The 26,712-nt window shown below is 45.8% G+C and overlaps 1 protein-coding gene across 4 annotated transcripts in view; it reads left to right on the top strand.

Annotated features, from left to right (window-relative positions):
- Window positions 1-26,712, top strand: part of KCNT1 (potassium sodium-activated channel subfamily T member 1) — a 194,008-nt gene that overhangs the window by 125,102 nt on the left and 42,194 nt on the right. For all 4 annotated transcript variants that reach the window (XM_077835879.1, XM_077835882.1, XM_077835881.1 and 1 more), the window contains 10 exons: window positions 4,809-4,868; window positions 5,949-5,997; window positions 7,116-7,175; window positions 10,817-10,891; window positions 11,940-12,023; window positions 13,260-13,354; window positions 16,519-16,699; window positions 17,874-18,038; window positions 19,824-19,960; window positions 23,635-23,698. In XM_077835879.1, the coding sequence (XP_077692005.1) occupies window positions 4,809-4,868; window positions 5,949-5,997; window positions 7,116-7,175; window positions 10,817-10,891; window positions 11,940-12,023; window positions 13,260-13,354; window positions 16,519-16,699; window positions 17,874-18,038; window positions 19,824-19,960; window positions 23,635-23,698 (970 nt within the window). The remainder of the gene's footprint in view (window positions 1-4,808; window positions 4,869-5,948; window positions 5,998-7,115; window positions 7,176-10,816; window positions 10,892-11,939; window positions 12,024-13,259; window positions 13,355-16,518; window positions 16,700-17,873; window positions 18,039-19,823; window positions 19,961-23,634; window positions 23,699-26,712) is intronic.

The following is a 26,712-nucleotide window of genomic DNA, read 5'->3' as shown; positions in this document are numbered from 1 at the left end:
TTCATCTGAGTTTCAGAAATGGAGATTGCCCTACAAGCTGGCTGAAAAACAGCAACATGTTTTGGTAAATTTAATCAAAAAGTTGAAACATGTCTCATTTGAGTTGTACATCTCCAATACTGAGTAACGATGGCACTGCACTGCTCACTGACAAAGAAAAGATGCTGCAAAGGTGGGCAGAACACTTTAACAAGATCCCCAATCTACAATCATCTATTAATGAGGAGGCAATTGATCGACTGCTGCAGATCAATATCAAAATCTCTCTTGCTGATCCCCCAGCGCTGACTGAAACTGTGAAAGCGATTGACCTGCTGTCAAATGGTAAAGCACCAGGAGCAGATGCTATATGGGCAGAAGTCTACACGTCCAGAGGCTCACACATGGTTCTGAAGCTGACTGAATTTTTTCAATCAATGAAACTATACCCTAGGAGTACAAGGATGCATCCATTGTCCACTTGTACAAGTGGAAGGCAACAGATAATCCTGCAACAACTATTGGGGCATCTCCTTGTTATCAGTAGCTGGCAAAACTCTTGCCAGAATTCTGCTGAATTGCCTTGTGCAACATATTGAACAAGGGCTCTTACCTGAGAGTGTATGGCTTCAAGAGAAGACGTGAGACCATAGACATGGTGTTTGCAGCTCATCAATTTTAGGAGAAATGCCAGGAACAGAACTCCAACCTGTATATGACTTCGTTCACATGACTGTTGTGATGCATTACCCCAAAAGATCTGCTCCCCAAAAGAGGAGACCCCATGGTGCATCATGGGAGGTGGATGTTGACCAGAGAACTCAGCCTGTAGAAGAGAATGGGACCATGAAACTGCAACTCCCATGAGGCACCATGGTGGTATTTCAGAATCAAAATACTTCAGATTTCTATTTATTCACGGACACCTCTGCATTTTCCATGGGCTTCCCTCCATTTTCTGACCAGCTCTACTTTGTATCCAGCTCTTGAGTGATGCTACTTCATGTATTTCAGGTGGGGTGGAGGGGTTCAGTGCTTTGTGACTTTCTTCTTACTGTTTTAGTTTAGCAATGCCAATAACAATATTCTAAGTGTGGGTCCCTTTCATCTGTAGCTTTAAAAATTACTCGACTACCTTGCTGCAGACTCACAGGTCAAATTGCCTTCAGACATGGGACAAATGCTCAAGCCTTCAGCGTAGCCTGCAAACGTTTTCTATATGTTGACATCCTTGAAGGCACTTACTCTAAATCCTGTTTAGGTCTTTTTGGGAGGAGATCAGTGTTGTCATTTCAAGAGCTGAACTGACAGATGATTAGATTTGTCAGCTTTGCCCAGTATTTGAATGTGTGTCTTCTTTGCGGGTGTCCTTTTTTTGCCTTTTATCTGTATATAATTTCTCCCAGCACAGAATGCCAGTCAATTAGCATTTTGATTCTTCTGTTTGCCAAGGCTGCAGGCTACTTATCTGGGTGTGAAGGCAGGGAAAGAAGAAACATCTGACACTTAGCACTAACACAGAACTTTTCCATCTTCTGTCCTATCCCTCACAACTTTTGTGAAGGAGGTGAGTAGGCAGAAAGTGAAGTGACCAGAGTCCATGTCGGAGCCAGAACTAGAACCCTGAAGTTCCTGGATTCACATCCTATGTTTGGACCATACCTCTTATTTTTGACAGTATTTCACCATCTGGGTTGCTGGGGGATTTGATATCAGGCCAGTTCTCTTAGGAAGCTGGCAAATCAATTGACTCTTGGAAGAAGGAGAATGTCTCCACATGTCTCTGAGTGAAATGAATCCCAACTTCTCTTGCCTGTGAAAACCCAGCCAGATAGAGAACCTGGTCTTTTAAGATGCTCTCACTCTTTCTAGGTGGATACAGTTCCTTCTGTTTGTCCATGCCAAAATGTGATTTTAAAAGAGGCATTTTATTGTCAGATATATTTGCATTATCTAAGGGTATCTTTAGGCCTCCACTGGCATGAAGAGTGAATATTAACTGGGGTGAGGCTTAACATACCAAAACTCAGTGAAAGAGGCTGAATTCTTGCATTCAATTTCCCAGACTGCTTGCAGCAAAACTCCTTTCCAGTCCGGAGAGAGGCTTCAGCCTTGGGGTGGTGGGGTGCAGTATGTGTGCAATAAATGTTGGTCAGCATGGCTGCATCCTCCCATGGTAATAGTGCATGGCTGCAATACTCTGTGTGTGCCTTTCACTGCTGTCTACCTGGCTAGTTGTTCTGGGGAGCAGCTGGTTTGTCCTAGAAATGCAAGTTCAATGGCTTGGGATCTATTGCGATCTCCTGTTTATTAATTTAGAGGCATCTTCTGCTATGCTGCATTTTACAGTGATAACAGCCATCAGTGGGGAACATTGGTACGGTACTCTGAGCTCCCCCTTACTCTGCCAACTTATTTTGGATCAGTGGCAGTGGAGAGTAGATCTGTGATTTGTTTCAGTGCCCATGTTAATGATTTGCTGATCGTTCCCTTAGTCGCCATGGGTAACATTTTAAAAAATACTTCTGTGACTTAGGCCCCAAAGTCCCACTAACTTTCAATGGGATTTAAGCATCAGTGAGAGTTAGGCACTTCTGAAAATTTTATCTCATGACATTCCTCAGCATAATTATATAACAGAAATAACATGAGCTCAGAGGGGAAATCACACCTGCCACTCACTCACCTCCCACCCTCAGGGGTTTCTAAGGATGCCCTAAAATGTGCAGGGGTGAATTTCAGTGAAGACCCAAAAGTCTCTTTCATTCTTGTATAGTCAGTTTGGACCCATCTACTGTATTATTTATAAAATAAATTGCTATCAAAAGTTGTTGGCCGTTTAAAATTCTTCTGACCTTTTAGGATGCATCTCACCAGATAACAACACTGAATTCTTGTTGAAAGACACATCTGTCCTCTGCAACAGGAAGAAGTTTAAAGAGCTTTGTATATAGAGGGGCAGCACCTCAGCTTCATGGACATCGGTGGAACTATGATAATTTATGTCAACTGAGGATCTACCGCAATGAGTATATTTCAGAAGGCATCAGAGCACATCATTGAAATGTAGCTTGGTTGAAAATATTGGTGTTAGACTTTTCTGGGCATGGGGAGGAATGTCCCAAGAAGCTGTGATGCAAGGCAGGTGGTGATTGGTTTTGGATGTAGAGGGTGGTGACAGACAGATGCTGGCTTGATTAGACGTTTCTCTAGATGTTGTTGCTTTACAGATGAATTGATGTTTATTTCCAGAACTCCACCCATGGCATAGTTTGAGATGAAGGGCTTTTATATTTAGAGATGCGGACATGTCACAGGAGGACATTGATACTAGATTCCTTACTATTGTGTTGCTAGACAATGGCATTTGGGAGGTATTTTCTAGGGCTGGCTGGAGAACAATATTCCATTTTGCAAAAAAAAAATTGTGGTTTTGACATTTGTTTTCATTTCTCATTGGAACAAAAGTGAGACCTTTTGAAATATTTCATAAATAAACATGAAAAATGGACTCTCTAGCCCAGGGTCATATTTCTATGCTGAATCAGGTAGAGGAGGGACTTCAAGCTCAGTCTTTCATATGCTAGGTGAGTGCCCCAACTGTTGGTCTGTTGGCTACTCAGGGGGGGCTCTTGCTTGCTTTCCCAATGACAGCTGAGTCAAAATCAGTACGTTTCCAGGAGACATTTCAGTTTTGCTGAAAACTTTTAACTATGTCAAATAGACTTAGTGCAATGCACTTCAAATCCAAGAAATTTACCTTATACCCACTTATCTCTGACTTCAGTTTTTAATGTTATTCAACCTAACCTTGTACTTTAAATTTTTAGCTGGTCTTTTAAGTCCCCATTAGAATAATAAAAGGAACAATATCCTCAGAAATAACCTACTTCATCAGAGAGGTTCATCAGTGTCTTGCACCTTAAGGCATCTTGCTTGGCGTGTTTAACATTTTACAAATACAAGGCGATGGTCCAACAGTAATAAAAGACCTAGCTGATTAATGAGCCTAGCTTCTGCTAGACCTGGGGTTCCAACAACAGAAAGTACATTTGTAATTAACTTTAGCCGTTGGCGCTTTTATGCAGGAAGGCCTCCCTCCGCACCCAACCCAACCCACTTGTCCAGGATGCTTAATTGTGAAGAGCCATGCTACCTGGCACCCACGCTTGTGTTTCCTGGTTGTGCAGTATCATCACTCTGCATTGTGCCAAACAGAATAATTAATGACTCGCATTCATTTCTGTTTCCACTCATTAGCATCGTGGTGGCCCTTGAACTTAGCTCTTGGTTAACTGTTCTGGAGAGCTGGGAGCAGAGGGTTAGTTTTAGTGCTACTGGTCAGAATTTGAATTAGTGGATGAGCTTTTAACTTCAGGTAAAAGGCCTCTAGAACAAACGGGGTTGGTTGGCTTTTATTGACTGACTGATTTTAGCCTGCCAGAGTGATACAGCAAAACTGCCTGCTTTAGCCACACCTGGGGGCTGGTCTTTATAGGTGCAGTGTCTGCAACTCTCAGTGAAGTCAATGGGCTCTGGCCCCCTGGATTAAAACCACTCTAATTGCTGGGTATTACTATTATTACTAGACTGTGCTGTATTACGTCAGCTGAAAGCACAGCCAGCACCGACAACCAAGTTCGTTTCTGCAGTTTCCATGCTCTTTCTCCTTTTGGGAACAATGGCTTTGGTATCAACCTGCGTCACTTTCATGAAGTTGAGAGGCAGGCTCTGACTCGGAGTATTCTTTATCTCTCACTGGCCCCTTGGGCTGGTCTGTTGCATCATACTGATTGTCTCCCTCTTAGTTTGTGTTTCTCTTGTCTTAGCTGGGGATGCGAAAAGCAGAATTACTCAACCTTCAACCAGTCGTCTACAGAAATAAACTGGTAAGTTGCTAATAGCACTTAAATCCTGCTCCACTCTAACTAGTTGTTGGGAACCTGGTAATATGAATTTCTGATGTTTGTGGCTACCTGTAGCCAGTGGTTGTCCATAGTGATGCAGCTGACAAAGGAAGAGAGAGAATATGAATCTCAGTAACAGAGGGATTGAGATGCACAGTTAGAAAAGCATCCACTGTTCTGCTTTTGGAAATGAGTAATTCTCCATGCAGAGGGTATTCTCAGTAATCTGTTTAACAAAACTCTCATACAATTCAGCACTCTCACTCTTTCTTGCAAGGGTAGGACTGGATGTGCATGGGAGATTAATTTCACCTCAAGTGAGTTTGTGTTGTCCAGGGTCAGAACCAGCACGTAGCCTGTGAGAGGTTTAATACCCAGGTTTGCAGTTCAAATTCTGTCTAGTTTCTGCTAAACAAGTCTAATAGACAAAGTTGTCCTGGAGTGAGAACAGTTGATGGTTCCAGCTAATGGATCCTGTCAGTCTTTCCCACTGGAACATTTGGGGGGTTTTAGGTGGCTGAGCCTAATTGTAGTTCACCAGACATTCTGTTCCAGAGCTTTGTGAATGTCAAGACTTACAGTTGAGGGTTCTTCAATCTTCTCCAGTTTGATTCCCTTTGCACCCTGAGTCTCTGAAATTTGCAGGAGTTATTCAACTCATTCAAAACCTGAATTCACTCTCAAACTGCTTAGTCCTAGATGATTTTCAACTGAATCCATCCACTGGTTCAGGTTCACCAGAAACTCATCCCACATTCATGTATCTGGCCTAAGTTTGGGATTTCTAGAAGTGAGTCTCACCAGGTTTACAGTTTTATTACTGAAGTTTTGCAAAAGGGAATGACACAGAATTAGCTGGGCCTGAACCATACTCTAGGGTTAAAGCCCCATGATTCTGAGGAAATTCAGATCTGGATGCAGACTTTGCATTTTTGAATAATAATAATGAATTTGTTAAAGATATAGATCAGTAAATGTTGACTTCACACCTGTTGGGTAAAACATTGAATGGCTTGTTTAGAACAGATTCCAATTTAGGACCACTGTGAATTTTTTTTATAGGGCTCCAATCTTATGGGTGGATAGAAAAATGCCATTATGGGCAATACAGGTAAGTGACTGAACCTCTAAGGCGCTGTCACAGAAAATCCATCACACAAAAGGCGTACAGTATTTATTTTGTGCTAGGTTTGTTTTATGGCATCCGTGTTTTTCTCTGCATCTTTCTTCCTGGAACAAATCCTTGAAGACTGATAAACAGAGGACACTGGTGACTGGAAATAGATTGTGTTTTTCTGCTGTGAGCAGCTAGATGACCCTAGGTGAAACTTACAAATGCCGATGGAAAAGATAAGAGTCTGTTTATGCAAATGTTTGTGAAGATAAAACCGTGAGTTTTGCACAGCTCTACTCTCCTGGCTCAATAGAGCCTGGGATAATGTGGGTCTACAGTGAGCCAAATAAGGTTCAGGGGATCAAGGACCTCGGAGAAGGTTCATCCCCCCCTCCCGTACTGCCCCAGTCTTTTTATCTCTGATCTTTAGATGTTCTCGGCTGGGGGAAGGGAAGGCTTCATGGGTCCAACGTGTTTGGCTATTTTTACTCTGAGTTATTTTATTGGTGAAAAATTTCCCTGTGATGAATTTTTTAAAAAAGGTAAACTCCCATCTCCATTAAACTCGATAGTAAAACTTCTCTTGTCATCAGTGGGGCCAGGATTTCAGCCCACGGATTTGTCTGACCCTGAAGTGGCACTGATTTATCTATACCAGTACAGTTAAAACAGCACAGGTCCTTGTGTGGTTGCAGTTCTATGGGTATAAAGGGAATAAGCTATATCGGTATAATTGCCTCCACACTAGGGACTGTATCAGCATAATTATTATTTGTTAAATCAAAATAATCACCCCCTCCCTCCAGCCAGCATAGTTGCACTGATACAAGCACTGTCTAGAGCGGGCAGATATCTCTGAAGTTTGACAAAAGAAGTGTGAAGTGGAAATGGCGGATTTCCCATTGTTATCCCCAATCTGTGCCACTCCCATATTTTCCTGGGGTTCAGTAAAGTCTCCACAGCCTCTGTGGTTGGCAACTTTCATATTCGTTGTTTGTAAACCAGGTGGGAATGTTCAGTTGGCGAGACCATTTAAGTGGCTGGATAGCCTCAGACCTCTTCGATGATGCTTCAGCTCAAACCCAGGCAATTATATTCTTTTATATTTTTTTCAGGTTAGCGTAGCTTTAATCAGCTTTCTAGAGACCATGCTTCTCATCTATCTCAGCTACAAGGTAAGAGCCCTCCAAGTAATGGATTTAAAGTTTAAGGCCCGATCAAACACTCCTTGAAATCGATGGCAGTCTTTCCTTTCTCATTCCCTCTCACTCTGCAGCAGCTGCTCTTCTCAGATCGCTCCCTACACAGCTTTACTGTGGGCATTTGAAATTCAAACCTGGACTGAATTTTGCAAATGGCCTGTGTCTTTTTTTTTTTTTTAATAGGTCTAACAAATCTCAGATCCAAGCACCCACTGAATATCAGAATATTAAAAACTTGGATCTGAATTCTGCAGCTTGAATCTCATCTCTAATGCGCATGAAAGTCTCCCAGCTCTCACCCATCACTGAGCTCGCTGAATTGAAACAAACACTCTTCGGTAGGCACACAAGGGAAATATTCCTGCAAGAGAAGGAAAGTCAATTTGTTTCATACAGCAAATAAAAGATGCTTACCAGCATTTGGCCCCTGACACCTCCAAGCAGCTCTCTTGCTGAGTCCTGTCACAGGGATTGATCCTGTCTGGTGCTGAATACTCCAAGTCAGTAGTTCACCAGCAAAGCCTGGAAGCAAGTGACTGACTTTAAGCTCACAAGGAGTCTCACTGACTTCAATCCCATGCTTTCTTCAGGCCAGTGTGTGCTGCCCCTTGTAGGACTGAGCAGCGTGAGTGCTCGGTGGAGTACATGAGAACATAAGAGCTGCCATGTGGGGACAGTCCATGGCCCATCTTGTCCAGGATCCTGTCTCTGACAGTGGCCCATCCCAGAGCTTCAGGGGGAGTGTACAGAACAGGGCACTCATGGGGTGATCATCCCCTGTCTTCCATGACCAGCTTCTGGGGAGTCTAGCCACAACCATCGACATGGTCCGAAATGGGTGGAAGATCTGGGAAGAAGTGGTTCCCAATGGACGGACCTTTGTAAAAGGGACTGTGGCAGAGTCAGCCCCCACAGCACGCCCTGGTGTCCGGTCTAGCTTCCCTTCGGGAGGCTTTGTCCGGCAGCTGTCCTGCTCAGCCCTGGAAAGGGACTTAACAAAGGAAATGAAAGGGCCTTCCACTCTCCTGGGTGACCTTTCACTCTGCTGTCTCACAGAGCTCTGTCCCTTTGGACCCAGCCCCTACCCGAGCCACTGACCTCAGGGCTCCCCCCGCCCTCAAAGTCCTTCCCCCCAGTCTGGATCCTTATTCCCAGTCTTCCTCCGTGCCAGCTTCCTGGGGCTTGGCCTTCTTCAGGAGCCTCCTTCTCTCCTGACACCCTCTCCCTTCAGGGCTAGATCCTGGAGGCAACCTCCCTCCTGCAGCTGTCTCGCCAGCTGAGCTCTCTCAGACCTGTATGGAAATCACCTGGCTCCTTCCCAGCTGGGTCTGATAACCAAATAGCCACCTGATCCCAGCCAGTCAGGGTCAGCTGCGGGTGGGTAGCTTAGCCCTCAAAGGCGAGACTGAGCCTAGCTCCCCATAAAGGACCAGCTGGCCTGTGACAGGAGCTCAGCTGCGATGTTAAATCTTCCTTGCCTTCAGAAGTGAGGCTGAGCACGCCAATGCCTGTAAATTCCGCTTTTGCCACAGAGCTATTAGATTCATAACAGCTATTTTATCTCCCTTTTGCCAGGTGCCTGAAACCCCCTTGGACCAGTTTTCTGCACATCGGCATAGCTGTTCACCACTATTCTCATTACAGCCCAGGCAGACGGATTATGCTCTGCATCATTTACTGAGATTTCCCGCAAAGGCATCTCCAAACTAGCATAAATGGGGCACGTTTCAAACAACATGGATTTTCTTTTCGTTTTGTTGATTGACCTTCATTCTTCCTTTCTCCCCCAGTCACCTCGGGTGCTACCGGTCAGGTGTGTGCAATGGCGGAGTCATTTGGTTTCGCACCGTCTCATAACCGCCACCTTTTGTGGCAGCCTCAGCTTAGAAGCCACGGAGATAGAAATACCCTCTTAGCCATCGCGGTTCTCCTACCAGCTGAGGGTTGGGGGCAGCATGGTGGGGGCCGTTCCTTGCTTCATCTCTTCTGTGGAGGAGGAGAAGAAGACTTCTACCTACAGGACTGTCACTCTGGCTCCTCCTACCCTCAGAGAAAGAAGGCCTCAATAACAGTCATCTCAGAGTCCTCTGGAGCATTTTTCTTTTGATCTTTCTAGCCTGTGATATTTTTCTGGGCAGCTTCGTCATGCTGGGTGTAGATGGGTATATCAGCGCTGGCCTTTTCAGCCATGTGTCCTTTAGAGGGAACCCCATCTGGGTTTTCAATAAGGTTTGCAGCACATTGGATGCCCTCTCTCATCCTCAGGCTTGTAGGCAGATGAGCTGATCCCTAAAATCCTGTCGCTTTAATCAGATGGTTCTACAGTCTTGTGTCTGGTGGGAAGGCTCTGCAAACTGGCTGCAGGGAGAGGGAGACAGGAGCGGCCTGATTCTCCATTGCTGACCCTTTGTGCATCACTTCCACTAGTACAAAGCGGGTGCAAGACATTGATTTTTGGTGGCATTTTGCAACCACTTTGCGCTAATGTAAATGAGGCAAGAGGGAATCAGGCCTAGAAATTCTCTTCTCGTCTCTGTTGTGGGAATTGTTCAGACAATATAGAGGCTATTTGTCTTTTCTTGTATATCTTTCTCTGAGGCATCACAAGTTCAAGTAAATATATTCCAGTAGCTGGGCAGAAAGGGAGTTTTCCCTTGCTCACATTTGATTTCATGTTCTACCTAAGCCCTTCATTGACTCTTGCCGATGCACCCACCTGGATGAAGGAAAGACGCACAGAGCACAGAATATTTTGGAATAGGGGGAATCTAAAGAGATATCCGTATAAAATTGCCTATGGCCAGCCAGGAAAAACCCTCGAAGTGCTCTCATTTTACATCTTCTCAAAGAGAATCTGGAGTGTCTCTAAAACAGAATACCGAGGAGTCCCGGGAAAGCTTGTCTGTCCACAATCAGGGGCCTCCCAAGTTAGAATTCAATGCTTGGTAGTGAGCAGGATACAATGGTTCATCAGAACAGGGCTCTGTTGTAAACAGATGTCTCCCATTCTTTTTGATTGCTCCACCCACCCCAGAGGGCAACAGAGGGAGGACAACCCTAGGGAGGCTTTTAAAAAGCTGTAGTTACCTTGAAAAAGACAGAGAGCTGGGAAAATTGCTCCTGAAAGCAGAATGGTTCCCTGGAAATCCAGAGGCCTCTAAATGGGGTTAGAACTTGCTCCATTCAAGGTCAAAGGCCAGTGCACTGGCCCTCTGTTCTCCTGCTCTTCTTTCTAGCATCCATTCCGTGGTTGCGATGTGAGAGCCGACAGTGTTCTGGCAGAATATGACACGGTCCTGCTTCAAGGAGGTGATAGCCTAATGGTCTTTGCTGACTGTGTCATAAACTAAACTTCACTCAGAAATAATCCACTGACCTCCCACATCTCATCACCTTCCTGCTTGCTCCTCATGTCTTATCTAAAATGTAGATCATAAGTTCTTTGGGAAAAGGACCAGGGCTGCTTCTGCCTAACATGAAATACCCAGCATTCTCCTGGCTGCTACAACATCATAACAACTGGAAATGACCCAAATCGGAACCTTTTAAATTGTCCTTTTCAGTATTCTTCTGGGATTATTTAATTAAACGATTAATTTTTTTTCATTCTGCAGGGAAACATCTGGGAGCAGATTTTTCGTATTTCATTCATCCTTGAAATGATCAACACGGTGCCCTTTATAATCACAGTAAGTGTTTGCTCTTGACATTTTTAAACCAATCACATTTCAATAAATGCTATGCTACAAAGTTTTCATTATGAAACCATGATTAATGGGCATCTGTCCAATGACAGGAAATGTTAAGAGCAGGTCAAGTCCTCTCCTCCAAATCTTTTTTTCAGTAACAGATGACTTTCTGTGGAGAATGTTCATTTTTGTTTACATTTTCCAGTTTCTTGATGGGTTCAAAATGCTTTTCATGAAATTCAGCTGGTTTCATTTCCATGTCAGAACCCAGGACTGGCTGCATTTCTCCTGGTTCCATGGTTGGTTGTGAACATGTTGCATAACTCTCTAGGATTGTATGGAAGATGGTCTGCCTGCCATCAGCCCTGAGACCGCATTGTTTGTGACCTACTCAGATACTGGCAGATGTAATCAAGACCCCTGCCCCAGTAGGGAGCTCACTGCAGGATCATGGCCAAACTTGGTAGCCATAATTCAGCTTCACCACTGTCAGCAACTTTGGAAGATGTAGCACAGCCAGTCTCAGGTGTTTTCATCTCCCCAAGTTTGCAATACTGCTCAATTATAGCCCATGCAGTTGGCTAGTATAGTCACGGCTACAGCGACTTGGGGCAGATCACGAAAGCTCTATTCTGAGGTCTGGAACTTGAACTGATGTGAATCAATGTAGTTCCATTGAAATCAGTAGTGTTATGCCAACTTGCAGCAACAGAGGAACGGCCATACTGGGTCAGACCAATGTTCCATCTAGCCCAGTGTCCTGTCTTCCGCCAGGGGCCAATGCCAGGTGCTTCGGAGAAAATGAACACAACAGGTAATCATCAAGTGATCATCCCCTGTCACCCATTCCCAGCTTCTGGCCAGTTGAGGCTCTGACCCTACCTTTGTAACAGGCCAATTATCCTCATCTATTCCTCTGCCAAAACTTTGGAATTTAGATTCTTAGGAGTAGGGCTGCTAATTGACTGTTAATGACTTATTTAATAAAGGAGCATTGATTTTTGTGAGTGTTTTTCAAGTAAACCCGCAAATAACTATTGTTTTCTAGATATTCTGGTCCCCTTTACGGAATTTGTTTATTCCAGTTTTTCTGAACTGCTGGCTGGCCAAGTACGCCCTGGAAAACATGATAGTGAGTAGCCAAAGATCACCCGCTCCCTTCCAGTGTAACCAGAAGAGTAGCCTGGCAGTCTCCTTACTGTTGCTTTCTGGATGCTTGTTTTACACTAATATTGAGAGAGAAACTGTAAATTTCAGACGTCCTTAACCATGCCCCATCTTTGGAGAGTATCTTGATGCTCTCCACTTGCCATCTTAAATCAAGAGGTAGCGGGCTCTGATGTGCTCTAGGACCTATTGTCCTGTGGATTATGCTGCCAAGAGGGTGACTCAAATTTACACTTAGGGCCAGATTTTCAAGTGCACAGAACCCACAACTGGGGCCAAATGCTTAAAAGACCCTGGCACCCGATAGCTCCCATTGTGACCCTTTGTACCAGATTTAGAAACTTTTCTGAAAATCTGGCCACTTACTGAGGTTCCTAAATGGGATTTGAGTTCTACGGGAGATCTGAGTCCTTCTGAAAGCTCTGCCCATGGGGACTACAGATGAATTCTTAAGACTGTGTTCACAGAATGCTTCTAAATTGCATGTTAATGGGTACTTTGAAACTGGCTCTTAGCCATGTGGCACAATTCTCTGTGCATTATTTATTATTATTAGTTAGTTATATTTTTGTTTATTTCATGTTTATTATGGCTGTGCATAAGGGCCAACCAAGAATTCAGCCCCACTGTGCCAGGCATTGTACAAACACAGACCCGTAGACAGTCCCTGCCCCGAAGAGCTTGCAATGTTACAACAGGACAGAAACGGCTTTTCCCATTTATCTTCCCATTTCCCTCCATCTGTCATCTCTACATCCTCCTCATTACCCAGGCTTGCTACCTCCAGGCCTTAACTGCCTCCTCCTCACCTTCCATGCACAGGATCGCTCCAGTCTCTGTCACTAGATCCTCTTCATCATTGGTCTCTTCCGCACCATCCCTTGCACTAATGCCCTTACCCGTAACTTGGCCCTCCCCCCCCCACCCCCCCAACTTGGCTGCATTCAGAAGTGATGCCTCACAATGCCATTTTCAGAGCTGCACTCTGCAGTGTCTCAGATTTGGGGACAGAATAGGCCAGTACTTATTCCTTACAGAAATGCATGTGATACTTTTTTAAAAGGGACAGATTCTGGCCTGACTTGCTTCCTTCACAACCCTTTGGAAGTCAGCAAGGTTGCAAAGGTGTAACGGAGGGGCAGGTTTGCACCCAAGTATTTATCCTAGTCGTCCAACAAGTGTGACTTCTCCTGTTTTTCAGAATGACCTGCACCGAGCGATACAGAGAACGCAATCCGCCATGTTCAATCAGGTGCTGATTCTGATTTGCACCCTGCTGTGTCTTGTTTTCACAGGGTAAGGAGTTTTGTTTGGTTTTTCTAAACCCTTGACCTGGCTGCGTGCCACATTCATTCATGAAATAAATAATGTGACATAAGACAGTGATTAAATAGATGGAGGGAAAGGCTAAGGCCTTGATCCTGCAAAGGCTTACGTATGGGCTTAGCATTTTACGCAGTGAGGAGTCATGTGCGTGACTCGGGCCCTAACAGAGGGTGGTAGACTGTGGTGGTCTGAAATGTGATAGGCCGAACTTTATTCTGTGAGTGTCACTTACTTTTATCCTGTTGCTGTGGCAGGAAAAATCATGTTAGAGCCTCTTCTGGCTGCAGGTTGCCCAGCTTTCTGGAGCAGAAAGTTGTGTAGGGAGGCTGCTTAGCAGGCTGTGAGTTTCCTACCCATTTGACATGAAGCTCCAGCCCAACGTGCAATGAGACAAACAGACTCAGTCATGTCATAGGAATGTGACTTAAGAAAATAAAAACCCTCTGTTGGATGCATGATGTGTTGTGGGTGTTTTTTTCTTTGTTTTTGTTGTAACACAACCAAGTCAGCCCAGCAGAGAGTGTTTTTCAATCACTCTTTGAAGTATGGCCCCTCGGATGATGACATGTGGCAAGATACACGATAGACCAATTACACTGCTGTTCCCTGTGGATATGATCTGAGGCCAAGTGCTCTTCTAGGTGGTTAGAATCATCATGTGGCCGCGCTGCAAGCAGTCAGACACAAAGGCAGAAGTGTTGATCTATTGATTTTTTTTTTCTGACTCCTTTCCCTTCTCTTCATCGTCATGCAAAAATATTTGTTTCCTTTTTAAGCAGTGGGAGGAAATATTGTTCACCTCTGGAGGGCAAAGATGTCAGTGTCCAGATAACCTATCATGTATTTGCTAACTGGCTGTCGCTTCTGTTGTTGGAGGTGGGGGGCAGGGGGAGAGACAGAAGCTTCTTTACTAAAAGCGGCATTGATTCAATGGTTTCAGAGTAACAGCCGTGTTAGTCTGTATTCGCAAAAAGAAAAGGAGTACTTGTGGCACCTTAGAGACTAACCAATTTATTTGAGCATGAGCTTTCGTGAGCTACAGTTCACTTCATCGGATGCAATGGTGTTTCAATGGAGTTTTCACCCCCTCTTGGTTACAGTCCCTCCTACGTGGTGCTCTTGGGGGCAAAGAGACACCGGGAGGGGGAGCACGGCTGAAGGGGCTTCCATAGCAGAAGCTGTCTTGCTCTCAAAGGTCTAATGGAAAAGTCAACTAAACCGACTTGATAAGTTACCATGTGCACTTTGTCGGTGCTATTTCCTGTTGACCTGAACAACGGAGAATAGAGTGTTTGGGGTAGGGGTGAATTCTCATGCCCCTGAGTGGGTGCTGGGATTGATTAACTGCCTGGCTCCCATTGGCTTTCCTTGGAGGAGTGCACCAAAACCCCATACTGTGATTTGGAAACTTGCAGGAGATTCTACCCATGGCTGCAGCAGGAATTTTCCAGTCTGATTCCAGTTGGATTCTGTAGAGTTCTGGAGAGGACTATATATTGATCAAAGCATCATAGTTTAGGGCTGTTTACCCAAACCAAACTGAGCTCCCAAGCCTTTTTATCTCCATCCATCACAAATTATACAGGGCCAAATCCTGGGTCCATTGAGCTCTAGGGGAGCTTTTATCATTGGTATCAATGGGGTCAGTATTTAGTTTTATGGGATTAAGGCCCAGATCTGGTGTAAATCAGCATTTGACTTTGATGGAGCTATGCCAGTTTACACCAGCTGGAAGTGACCCTCAATGTTCAGAACACCTTTTTGTAGCATTTTGGGTTGTTGTTGTTTTTTTAACTTTTTTAAAGCCTGATCTTCAGAAGTGCTGTCGGCTGATAAAAGAATCAGATGCGCTCCACTGACTCAGAGAGTCTCCTTACTTTGCTTTGTCTTCCTGATCATTTAGCCTCAGGCAGATCAATTCCTGTTTTAGGAGCCAATGATTGTCTCTAATTACACGATTTTAACCGAAACTTGTTAATTGGAGCATGCCAGGATCCTGGCTGGCTTATGTAAGTGTACATGGCTCAGAGCAGGGCAATAAGTGCTGTCATGTCCAGGGAGATACTGGTGATTTTCGAAGGGGAGATATTTGTTGGACACTAATTCAGCTGTGATGGCTTGTACATTAAGGCCATTGCATTTCCTAAATATGCTATTCATCTGGAGGAGGTTACCATGGTTGCTCGATTTGCCATTTGTCTAATGGGCCATGGAGGCATCTGCTAATTAACAGAACCCTTTACACCGTGCACTTAAAACTACATGGACCTCTTCCCATTGTTAGGTAGTTAGTGTCTAATTAGACTTTTGGCATTTTCTTACATCTCCACTGATCTGGACTGGGAATGTAACATACCAGTTAAGCTGTGAGTAGATACAAAGTAAAGCTGATGAGTATGATAGGTCTAAACATCCTGACGGGTCTTTTTACGTAAAAAGAAGCCATAGTACACTTTGCCTTTAGCAGCTCATGCCCTCTGTGACTCTATATGTATTTCCTGGCCTGTTGGATAGCACTGGAATTCAATTCCAAGGCCACTTCTACATTATTTCTGTTCACCAAGATGACTTTTAACCTGCATGCCGCTCAAGTGATGCTGACTGACTACTGAGGAGATAAGCTACTTGGTTCCAGAGGGTTTGTCATGAGATTGAGAGCCCTTAATGTCATCTGAGTCATATCAAGGATGGAATGAGCTTCCTGTTTACCTTTCTGCAACACTCTGTCGGAAACAGAGGGCCTCGGACTCCAAGCTGCCTACATAAGTGGCATTGCACTACTGGAGTGTGGTACCTGATGTCAAGGGTTTGGGGTAACGTTCTGGTGAGCATGTTAATTGAGGGGGCGGGTTATCTGAGCCAAATCGAACCTCTAAACTAGAAGTGCTGTCAAGCTGGCCAGATTTATCCCACTGACCATACTGGTGATACACCAGGGATTAATTCTGCCCATGAGTCTGGTAGGTTCAAGGCTTCTTCTAGGGCATTCTCCTGCAAGCACCAGAGGGCCCTCTTCCCCCACGGCGCCAGTAGGAGTGGAGGGCATTACACTTTGCAGGATCAGGAACCTGATGTTCATGGAGTGCCGTGTGAAAGCCTAATTGACACATGCTCCCTTTTCCCCCTCCTTCCAGAACCTGTGGCATCCAGCATTTAGAAAGAGCAGGTGACAACCTCTCCCTCTTCAAGTCCTTCTACTTCTGTATCGTCACCTTCTCCACCGTGGGCTATGGAGATGTGACCCCAAAGATCTGGCCCTCGCAGCTCCTGGTGGTGATAATGATTTGTGTTGCCCTCGTCGTGCTGCCCCTCCAGGTAAGTGACACAGCCATGAAGAAAAAGATGCGCTCAGCCTACATTAGAAATGCCGGTGTTGCTGGCATGTCATGGCTCGTGAGAAGGACCAGCAGCAGGGTGATTTCCACCTGACTAACCAGTTGACCAGGAACATGATTTGAGATTTCCAGAGGAGACAGAGGAATTCTCAACCCAGGGCATGGAGGGAACTTAGTTTCTGCTCTGAGGCACTGTCAACCAACGGCTGAGCTGTGGCGTTTGATGCATCACGTCTGGGAGCAAACCAGCCAGTGCTCCTTCTCCACCAGCCAACCGCATAATGTGACAATGACAGCCTGTTGTCTGCAGTTTTCACTGTCTGTCACTGCTTAGTGTCAGATGAGGGGAATAGGGAAATGCTCTCAGGAAAGGTTTTCTTCTGGGATTGAATAGCCAACATGAATTTCCTTCCCATCTGTCCTTAAATGGCACAGTCAGAAGTGCGTGTGCGTGTGCTCACGCTAGCAGGATAGCTAGAAAACACATTGTCACCGTTTGCAGGTACCTCCCAGAAATGGCTAAGATGGCATGCGAGAGAGCTGTGGGGACGAATTTTGTCACAAAGGGCCATAAGCAAAAAGAAATCTCAACCATTGCCCCAGCACAAGAGAGATTCACCAGCATAATCGGAAATGCTCTGTATATGCTGTGCTGTACGTTCACATACTGTGATGTGAGTTCATTTTGCCATGTGTGTTGAGTATCCGTAGGTGTGACAATACAGGCATGCCTAGCACTGTACAGGGCATGTACGCTACAGAAAATCTCAGGATGTCTGTCATTTAATGTTTCTTGAAATGAAGCAACCCATTTCCAAGAGGGTGTATAGGTTAACACGTGTGTGTCCAGTCTGTCTACCCTATCTGTGTCTTCTCCATTCTCTCTCTCTTACAGGCATTTGCATGATGCCCGTCACCCTAGCATTAAACACAGATTACATTCCTGTATATTACACACAACATTGTACATGTATAAACTCAACTGTCCTTTATTCAGAGCTCTCTTAACCTTGCACAGGTGTATGTGGCTAACCAGGGGACGTAATAACTATGGATGTGCAGTTTGTAACCGTGAAAGTGTTCTGAATGTTTGAATGTATTCAGCCCACCTCACAGTCTGTCTCACCTCAGGAGCTGTCTGCCTTTGTTTGCAGTTTGAGGAGCTTGTGTACCTCTGGATGGAACGTCAGAAATCAGGAGGGAATTACAGCCGCCACCGAGCACAGACGGAGAAACACGTTGTCCTTTGTGTCAGTTCCCTCAAGATTGACCTCCTGATGGACTTTCTGAATGAGTTCTACGCCCATCCCCGGCTGCAGGTAAAGGCAGTGGTGTCTTATTTCAGGGCAACCGTTGTTAGCAGTTTAATAAGTATCCTTACTGAGCTCTCGGTGCCGCTAGACTTTGCTGAAGGTAATGATAGCACCACCCGGCACTTAGCGCATGGAAGAGGGAAGCAAAGGATATGTGACAGGAACACATATGAGGTAAAAAAACATCAGTTCAACCAGATTAGTCCTCAGTATGGTCTGGTAATTGCTTTCAATTCACTATATAGAATGCCTGAATCAGTATATGGAAACATCACAGAAGAACAGGTTTCAGAGTAACAGCCGTGTTAGTCTGTATTCGCAAAAAGAAAAGGAGTCCTTGTGGCACCTTAGAGACTAACCAATTTATTTGAGCATGAGCTTTCGTGAGCTACAGCTCACTTCATCAGATGCATACCGTGGAAACTGCAGCAGACTTTATATATACACAGAGAATATGAAACAATACCTCCTCCCACCCCACTGTCCTGCTGGTAATAGCTTATCTAAAGTGAGCATCAGGTTAGGCCATTTCCAGCACAAATCCAGGTTTTCTCACCCTCCACCCCCCCACACAAATTCACTCTCCTGTTGGTGATAGCCCATCCAAAGTGACAACTCTTTACACAATGTGCATGATAATGAAGTTAGGCCATTTCCTGCACAAATCCAGGTTCTCTCACTCCCTCACCCCCCTCCAAAAACCCACCCCCATACACACACAGACTCACTCTCCTGCTGGTAATAGCTCATCCAAACTGACCACTCTCCAAGTTTAAAACCAAGTTAAACCAGAACATCTGGGGGGGGGGGTAGGAAAAAACAAGAGGAAATAGGCTACCTTGCATAGTGACTTAGCCACTCCCAGTCTCTATTTAAGCCTAAATTAATAGTATCCAATTTGCAAATGAATTCCAATTCAGCAGTTTCTCGCTGGAGTCTGGATTTGAAGTTTCTTTGTTTTAAGATAGCGACCTTCATGTCTGTGATTGCGTGACCAGAGAGATTGAAGTGTTCTCCGACTGGTTTATGAATGTTATAATAATCACAGAAGAAATATATGTTGGAGTGGTCCTGGTAGATTCAACAGCCTGCAGTACATACCTGCCTCTATGCCACAACAGTGGACACACTCTACAGGGGCTAGTTCGGGTTTTTCTGCAGTGCTTGTTGCTGTAATATCCAAGCACATTGCATATGTCTATATAAATGTGTTGGTTTTTTATGTTAGAAGGCGTTTACCGAATTGAATGCCTTATACTATATAAATAAAATGTGTGCTTGTTGAACCCCAGATGATTTATCCAGCTCCTAATGGAATAATTAGGTCTAATCAGCACTGTTTTTCAGTGAATGGGTGTAACTTTCACCCCACTACTATTGAGAATAGCTCACATGCACCCTGTATTTGCATTTAATTCAAGAACCAATCAAGATTTCGCTGTCGTCATTGTTAGTCTTGGCTCAATATAGATTTCATTTTTTAAGTCTTGTTAATTTCTCTAAATACACAGAGCCCCACTTTTCTGAGCCAAATGTTCAGTCTTTTAATAATTCAATTGTCAGATGTGCTTACATTAGAGCTATTGTGCAAACGTGACTGGGGAAAACTCTGTGTGTGCTTCCAAATGCTTGTGACATCCCAGCGCTGGTGCAAAGTGATATCACACCATTCATAGTGTAATGCTGAAACCTGTATAGAATTGCATGCTCAATTGGTGAGTGAAATGATCTTACCAAGCTTACTTATCTTACTGTCAGGCTGACAAGCAAACACTAGCTTTTCTCTTTCAGGATTACTACGTAGTGATACTTTGTCCAACAGAGATGGATATACAAGTTCGGCGGGTCCTTCAGATTCCTCTGTGGTCTCAGCGAGTGATATATCTTCAGGGGTCTGCATTGAAAGATCAGGATCTCATGAGAGCAAAGTGAGTATAGAGCCAATCCTAGCAAGACCCACAGAGGTACTGGAGGGGAATAGCTCTCCAAGACTCCTATTATGGCTACCAGCGTATGTGTTCTCTGTAATTCAGAGCAAGAACTGTGCATGTTTGTAATGTAGCATTGATTACACTGTTATACAGCTTCCTTGATGAGCATGAGAGAGTCAAAACACTCCAGCAGGGAAACTTCTCTCACTGGTGGGTGGCCCCAATAGCCAATCTAAGCTATATAGTTTTTTAAAAGAGGAATGCTGGACATTACAGTGCAAAGCTCCAAGCAGTGGCTACAATCCATCGTTGTTAAAATGCATGCTATTTGGTATGCTATTGCCTAAAAATTTGGACAATTCACATCAGCCAGACACAAAGGTGAAAAGCTGCCATGAAGAAAAGCAGCTTACTAAGGCCTGGTTTACACTAGAAAATTAAGTTGGTTTAACTACATCACTCAGGGGTGTGAAATAGCTACACCACTGAGCGGCGTAGTTAAGCTGACCTAACCCGCAGTGGATACAGTGCTAGGTTGCCAGAAGAATTCTTCCTAGCTACCATCTCCCGGGAGGTGGATTAGCTATGGTGACAGGACAACCCCTCCACCCTGACCCCGTCGGTGTAGGTATGTCTACACTGAAGCATTACTATGGCACAGCTGTGCCTCGGAAGCATTTCAAGTGTAGACAAGCCCTTATTAAGGCCATCCATTTCAGGACTGACAGCTCAAGATATAACAGTAACTAATGCAAACAGTAAAGCCCACATTTAAACATCACTGTCACCATTCTCTCATAGGCTGGCATGTTAGTCTGACCCCAGTTTAAACAGTCATGAAAGATTCATGCACCACAGATGTCAGTTTTCTCTGCCATCACTGCAAAAGTCTGAAAAATAGACTTCAGATAATTGAACTCTAGCTAGGTGTCCTTCATTTTGTGGATAACAAGCCTTGAGAGGTGGACTGGAAATGTAATATTGGGGCTTTACAATTCTTTAAAGGCTGCCAATTACTAGTTCCTTTTGAATTCAATCCTACCCCAGTAGAACTCTCTTAAGAAACTCTGCACTTAGCTGGTTGTTAAGGAGCCTAGAATAATGGATTGAAATTTGTTCTTATTTCTGGATTCAGCAGCCAGTCCTAGAAATTGACAGCAGGAGCCACAAAAACCCAGATTTATCATCTCCTGCGAAATGCAAGAGCCTGGATGTCCAATGCCTCCTTCTCCCCAAGAGCTGGAGAAATAAGAGAATAAAACCCCCCAAAGAACCTGCTTTTACTAACTGTGTAACTCTAACTGTATCCAGTAAAGTAACTGGTAATAATAGTTGCCCTTCTAGATCTGAGGATCTCAAAGCACTTTGCAAATATGAATTGTGACTCGCAGTGCCCCTGAGAGGTAGATTAATTCTGTGTTTATTTTTTGGGTGACCTGCCCCAGGGCACACTTGAGTTAGCAGTAAGGGCAGAAGTGGAGCTGAGGAGGTGCAAGTCCAAGCCCCCTGGTCCAACTATTAGGAAACATTTGCTAGCTGGAGCGAGACGTGGCCCCCACACACGTAAGGGCTGCATGGGGCAGGGGAACTTGGTGCAGTAATGTGGTAAAGCTTCTTGCTATTTAATATTGTGCATTTCACGTGGATTGCTCATTTCTGGAGCAAGAGCACTTACAAGAAACTATCACAGCCAGGACTCTTCCAGGATAAAATGTGTGTGGAGGGGCACCTGTGTGTCTTTTAAGTGTGAGGTTCATTCCTCGCCCGCACCCCCAGTCCACACAGAGCCACAAAGGGAGACTGGAGACTTGTCCTCACTAAGGGGTTTTGCCCCAGAGGAGCTGCACCGGGGCAAGCCGCTAGTGTAGACACCTGAAACCAGAGTACGCCACACGGGTGCAAGTCACTTTTTACACCTGCGCGACACGTCTGTTGGGGGTTTGCTCTGGTGCAGCACTTTGATAAAGTTACTCCGGTGCAAAAATCCTCAGTTCAGCCAAGCCCTGGGAAATGCATTTCCAGAGGCTCCTAGCGCAGTTCAAGCAGGCAAGTTCTAGCATGTATAATTGTGCAGATTTGTATATACATTTGGCAGGCCTTTCCCTTTGCCCAGTGCTGCTCTGTGTGGCTCTCCCCATACAATGGACTCTCTCATCTCTGGTGACTCAAGGAACCACCTGTGTCCGACAAGTCCGGGTAGGATCCTGGTGCAGAGTTGCTTTCCAATGCAGAATGTTAAGAAGCAATGACCCATCCCTGCTGCCCTGCCTGGTGCACGTTTATTATTAATCGTGTTTATTACGACAGTGTCTGGGGCTGGCCGAGAACCGGCACTATTTGTGCTAGGCACTATACAAACCTAGGGCATGTGTTCACTGCAGAGTTAACTCCAGCTTTTACTTGGTTATAGCCCCTTATCTGTCTCCTGTCTTCATACAAAACTCTCTCCCCTGAGTATGCTGGTGCTTTGCATTCAGGCTAGCTGGCCTGTTGTGGGGTATAGGCTAACCCCATGGTAGCCTGCCCTCTTTGCAATGCAAATGCAGGCTAACCATTTGAGCACTGATAGTCCTCTAGTGCCTTCTCACATTCCCCCCAACCCGTGTGCCAGACAAGTTCTCCCACAATTCACCGGGAAAGAATCATAGAGCGGCTGAGCTTCCTGCAGAGCTAAGAGCTTTGGGATATGCCCCAAAAGTCCTAGTCCCTCACACGAGGGAGCGCAGTGGCAGTGTGGATGCAGTCAGTGGGCACACTCGAGTCTGGCTCTGCAGCGTGGCTGCTCTGACCCGTGTGCTGATCACCTGAGTTAGCTTTGCAGTCGAACTAGACAAGACAGATGCAGAGATATGACGATGGCAATTAGAGCCGCTTTCCACTGCTCACCAAGTGTTTCATGTCTGCCGCCTGCCAGAGCCAGAAGCTCCCTTGTTTAATTACCTGAGCCTTGCCAGGTCCTCCCACTGCTGAAATAAAACCGTGGAGAAATACTGGATGGCTTTCTGTGGCATTCACACCCGCCTGTGCAGAGAGCTAGCCATCTGCTCGCAGTCCTCTTGGCTCCCTCCGTGGGGGGTGGCATGATGCTCCCCAGAGGTACTCAGGGTTGTGAGGCACCTCGCCGCTACCTGCCCTTCACGTGAAACAGCCTCATTTCTGCCCGCTGTAGCTCAGCTCCCTGAAACCAAAAGCCTCTACCTATGCAAGCCACCAACCGTGTTGTCTCTGTGCTGGCTAGTGACAGACACACACACCAACCCCAGCATCCCCTGGAGGCGTCCCCCTGCCCGTAACCAGCCCGTAACCACAGGACGCTCACAGACATGATCAAGTCACTGTCCCCAAGGGAACAGTATGCACATGGTTTGACTGGTACAACTGGGATCAGGCCCTTTATAACACCCCTGCTGTTCCCAGTCTGTTGTATTTAATTTGCTACATATTTACTAACAGCAGCATGAAATGGCCTTCTTGCAGGTTACCTCTGCTCCTTCTTGTAATGTGACAGGGATGGGAAGGAGGGCTGATTCCCAGCAAACGTTAGCAGTGCCCACGAGTGCCATCTTTTCTGACCACCCAGAAACCAGGCCAGGAGACTCTCTAGCTGACTGCATGTCAGATGAACAAGCTCCCTGGCTGTGCGTGATTCACAGAACCCTTTGTGTTTTCAGGATGGATAACGGAGAGGCCTGTTTCATTCTCAGCAGTCGAAATGAGGCGGACCGCACGGCCGCGGTAAGACAGGGCTGGACTTATTGGCAATTCATAGCTGTTAAAGCCAGAGGGGACCATTATAATCTAGTCTGGCCTCCTGCATAACCCATGCCAAAGACCCTCCCTCCGAAAGGAGGTGGCAGTTAGCAGAGTCTGGTTTTGACCTCTGGACCTCTGGTTATAGGTGCTAACAAACTTACAATGCTAATACTAATTTACATTGCCTGGGGCAAGTTATCCCATCCCTTCCTAGGGCAGGGATTCTTGTTCTTTCCTCTGAAGCATCTGCTCTTGAAGACAGAGATACTGGACTGGAGGGAGTCCTAGTGTGAGCCAGTATGGTAATGCCAATGTTTCTCTCCTAAGTGTCAAAAACAACAGTCTCATTTAGCGACAGGCTGTCTACCGCTCCCCAGCCAGGCAGGCCATGGTGACATTTTGCTGCCTTGTGATGCTTTTGTCATTTGTGTTCATGGTGCATAAGCTGGGATTGGCAGAGCTGGGGCTTTGGAGATCACCTTGAACTGTGTGAGCTAGAAACATCCCCACCCTGCATGCAGTGGAAAAAATACCCAAGAAGAGAGGCCTAAAGAAATTGGAATTAGGAACTGAGGTATCTGATGGTGATCATGAAATGCATGTTCTGAAGTGTGGGGTCTCTTACCGTGCTCAGATAAAGCTGTGGGAAGGAGACTAGGTGGAAAGTTAGATCACAGCTGGTGGGATTTTCCACAAGAAGGGCCAGGTGGCAAAGAGATCATGATACAACAACACAAGACACTGAGGTTGGGAAGAGCAGTCTGAGAGGTTGGGGGCCAATTTAGTTGTGCGACCAGAGGGGCTGACCACAGGGGCTGACTCCATACCCAAATGCCTGCCACCAGAATGAGTCAGACCCACATCTAAAGCGGGGTGCATTGAAACAGAGGTTCTCAACCCAGGGATCACGACCTGCGGGGGTGGGCCATAAACAGCTATCAGGAGGTCACAACTCACTCAGCTCTCCCCTGAGTGCTAAATAAGAGAGAGATCCTGGCTGGATGGAACGGATAGTCCTTGGGGGTGGGGGAATGCTGGTATGCAAAGGGGGTCCTAGTATGGCAAAGGACGAGAACCACTGCATTAAAATATGGTGGCATTCTGCACCCACGGTGTTTTTCCATGTTAATGCATGTGCCAAGGGGCTGTGTCCGTATTGCTGAAAAGATTCCCATGTTCCTATTTGCTGGTCTTGCTGCTTTCGTGATGGTCTGTGTGTGTCAGATTGTCTCATCGGCTGGTGCATATTTACTGAGATGCATAAAACTGGAACAAAGCCGCAGTGCGGCCAGTTTCTCCAGACAGGCCTGGGGAGACCGCGTGTGGCTAGCTGCAGCTACACCAGCTTTTCAATTGCAGACTGTTCTGTGTGGTTCCAGGACATGTTTCTCCTCTGTCTCGTTTTATTCTGGACTGAACCTTTGCTCCCACTATTGGCCTGAATGGGCTGTAGCCCCTGGTGGGAAGAGCAGAACGTCCCTGTCGAGTAGTGAACTCTTGTTGGCTTTATGTTCCCATGGGGCAAGAGAGATGCGTTAGCTGGGATTTACAGTGAGGTCACAGACCAGTTTACAGTCACGGTTACCATGCAAGTGTGTGGGCTGCCATCAGGTCAGGACTGTGACTTTGCCACGGCCACAGGGAAGGGGAAGAGGGTCATGAGAGAGAACACGTGGGCTTGAAAAAACCTGCCAATGGGCCAGGTCCCCAAGGCGTTCTCCTGCCAGGCTAACTCCTGAGTAAGGAGACAATAAAGACTTCACCGTTTGGCCCTGTGTGAATCACCAGAAACGTCAATGGAAATCGTTCAGAAATGAGGGGCTGCTCTCAATGGATCCAGAGTCTCTGCATTAGAGTTCCCCATTGAGAGAGCCTCTGAAGGCTGAAATTTCATCTCTAATCAACATCATTGTGCCAAGGTCCTTGCTACCCTGTGCCTAGGCCTGCATGGCACCTTTGTAACAGGGAGCTGGGAGATTTCAGGTCAGGTACGTCTACATTTCAATAAAAGACCCACGGCACAGCTGGCATGGATCAGCTGACTCTGGCTGGGGCTGAAAATTGCAGTGCAGACATTTGGGCTTGAGCTCAGAGACCCAACCCCTTCCAGGCTTCCAGCCCAAGCCCAAACATCTACACTGCTACTTTTTGCCCTGCAGCCTCAGCTCCACGAGCCTGAGTCAGCTGATCCAGGCTCCAAGACCCAGTGTTGTGTGTGTGTGTGTGTGTGTGTGGGGGGGTGTTATTGCAGTGTAGATGTAACGTTACAGAGAACAGGCGTAGGGTAACCACTCCCCATGGTTCAGGGAATAGCCTGAACATCTGTCTGTGGAGTCAGGTGACTCCCCTCCAATGTTCCCTCTAATTTTTGACAAGCTGTGTGCGCAAAAAATTTCTTCTGTGCAAATTTTTGTGTGTGTGGTGTTTCACCATGTGCACGGGGTTTAGGATCTGTGTCTGCCTGCACAGCTTAGAGGGAACAGTGGTCCCCTCTCCCATGTCGTAGATACACTCAGGTGACTCTAGACAGTCCCTGCCTAGCCTGCTCTTCTGTATGTTTTTAAAATGAAACGTAAAGTGCATCATGTTTCCTTTGGGCAGTTTGGTGTGTTTGTCTGGTCAAGTGACTCTTTACTTCCTCTGTGAAACTCTGCACTGATCCGATTCCTGTCAGGTTATGTCTACACTTCAAACACTACAGCTGCACCTCTGTAACTGTGCCGCTGTAGCGCTTCTGTGTAGACACTGACTACACTGCCTGGAGGGGTCTCCTGTTGGCGTAGGTAATCCACCTCCCTGAGAGGCCCCTAGTGCTATGTAATCCAAAGGTTAGGTCACTATTGCTACGTCTCTCAGGGGTGTGGATTTTTCATGGAAATATACTCTTTAATTACTGAATCAATTCAAACCTTACTAAAACCGTTGCAATAACAAATTGGTAACACAGAGATTGATGAGAAGGCTGCTAACAGAGATGGCAGTAGAAGCTTGTGTGT

This window comes from Eretmochelys imbricata, chromosome 16 (assembly GCF_965152235.1).
Source record: "Eretmochelys imbricata isolate rEreImb1 chromosome 16, rEreImb1.hap1, whole genome shotgun sequence".
Taxonomy (NCBI): Eukaryota; Metazoa; Chordata; order Testudines; family Cheloniidae; genus Eretmochelys; species Eretmochelys imbricata.
This window is presented reverse-complemented; position numbering and strand designations above follow the sequence as displayed.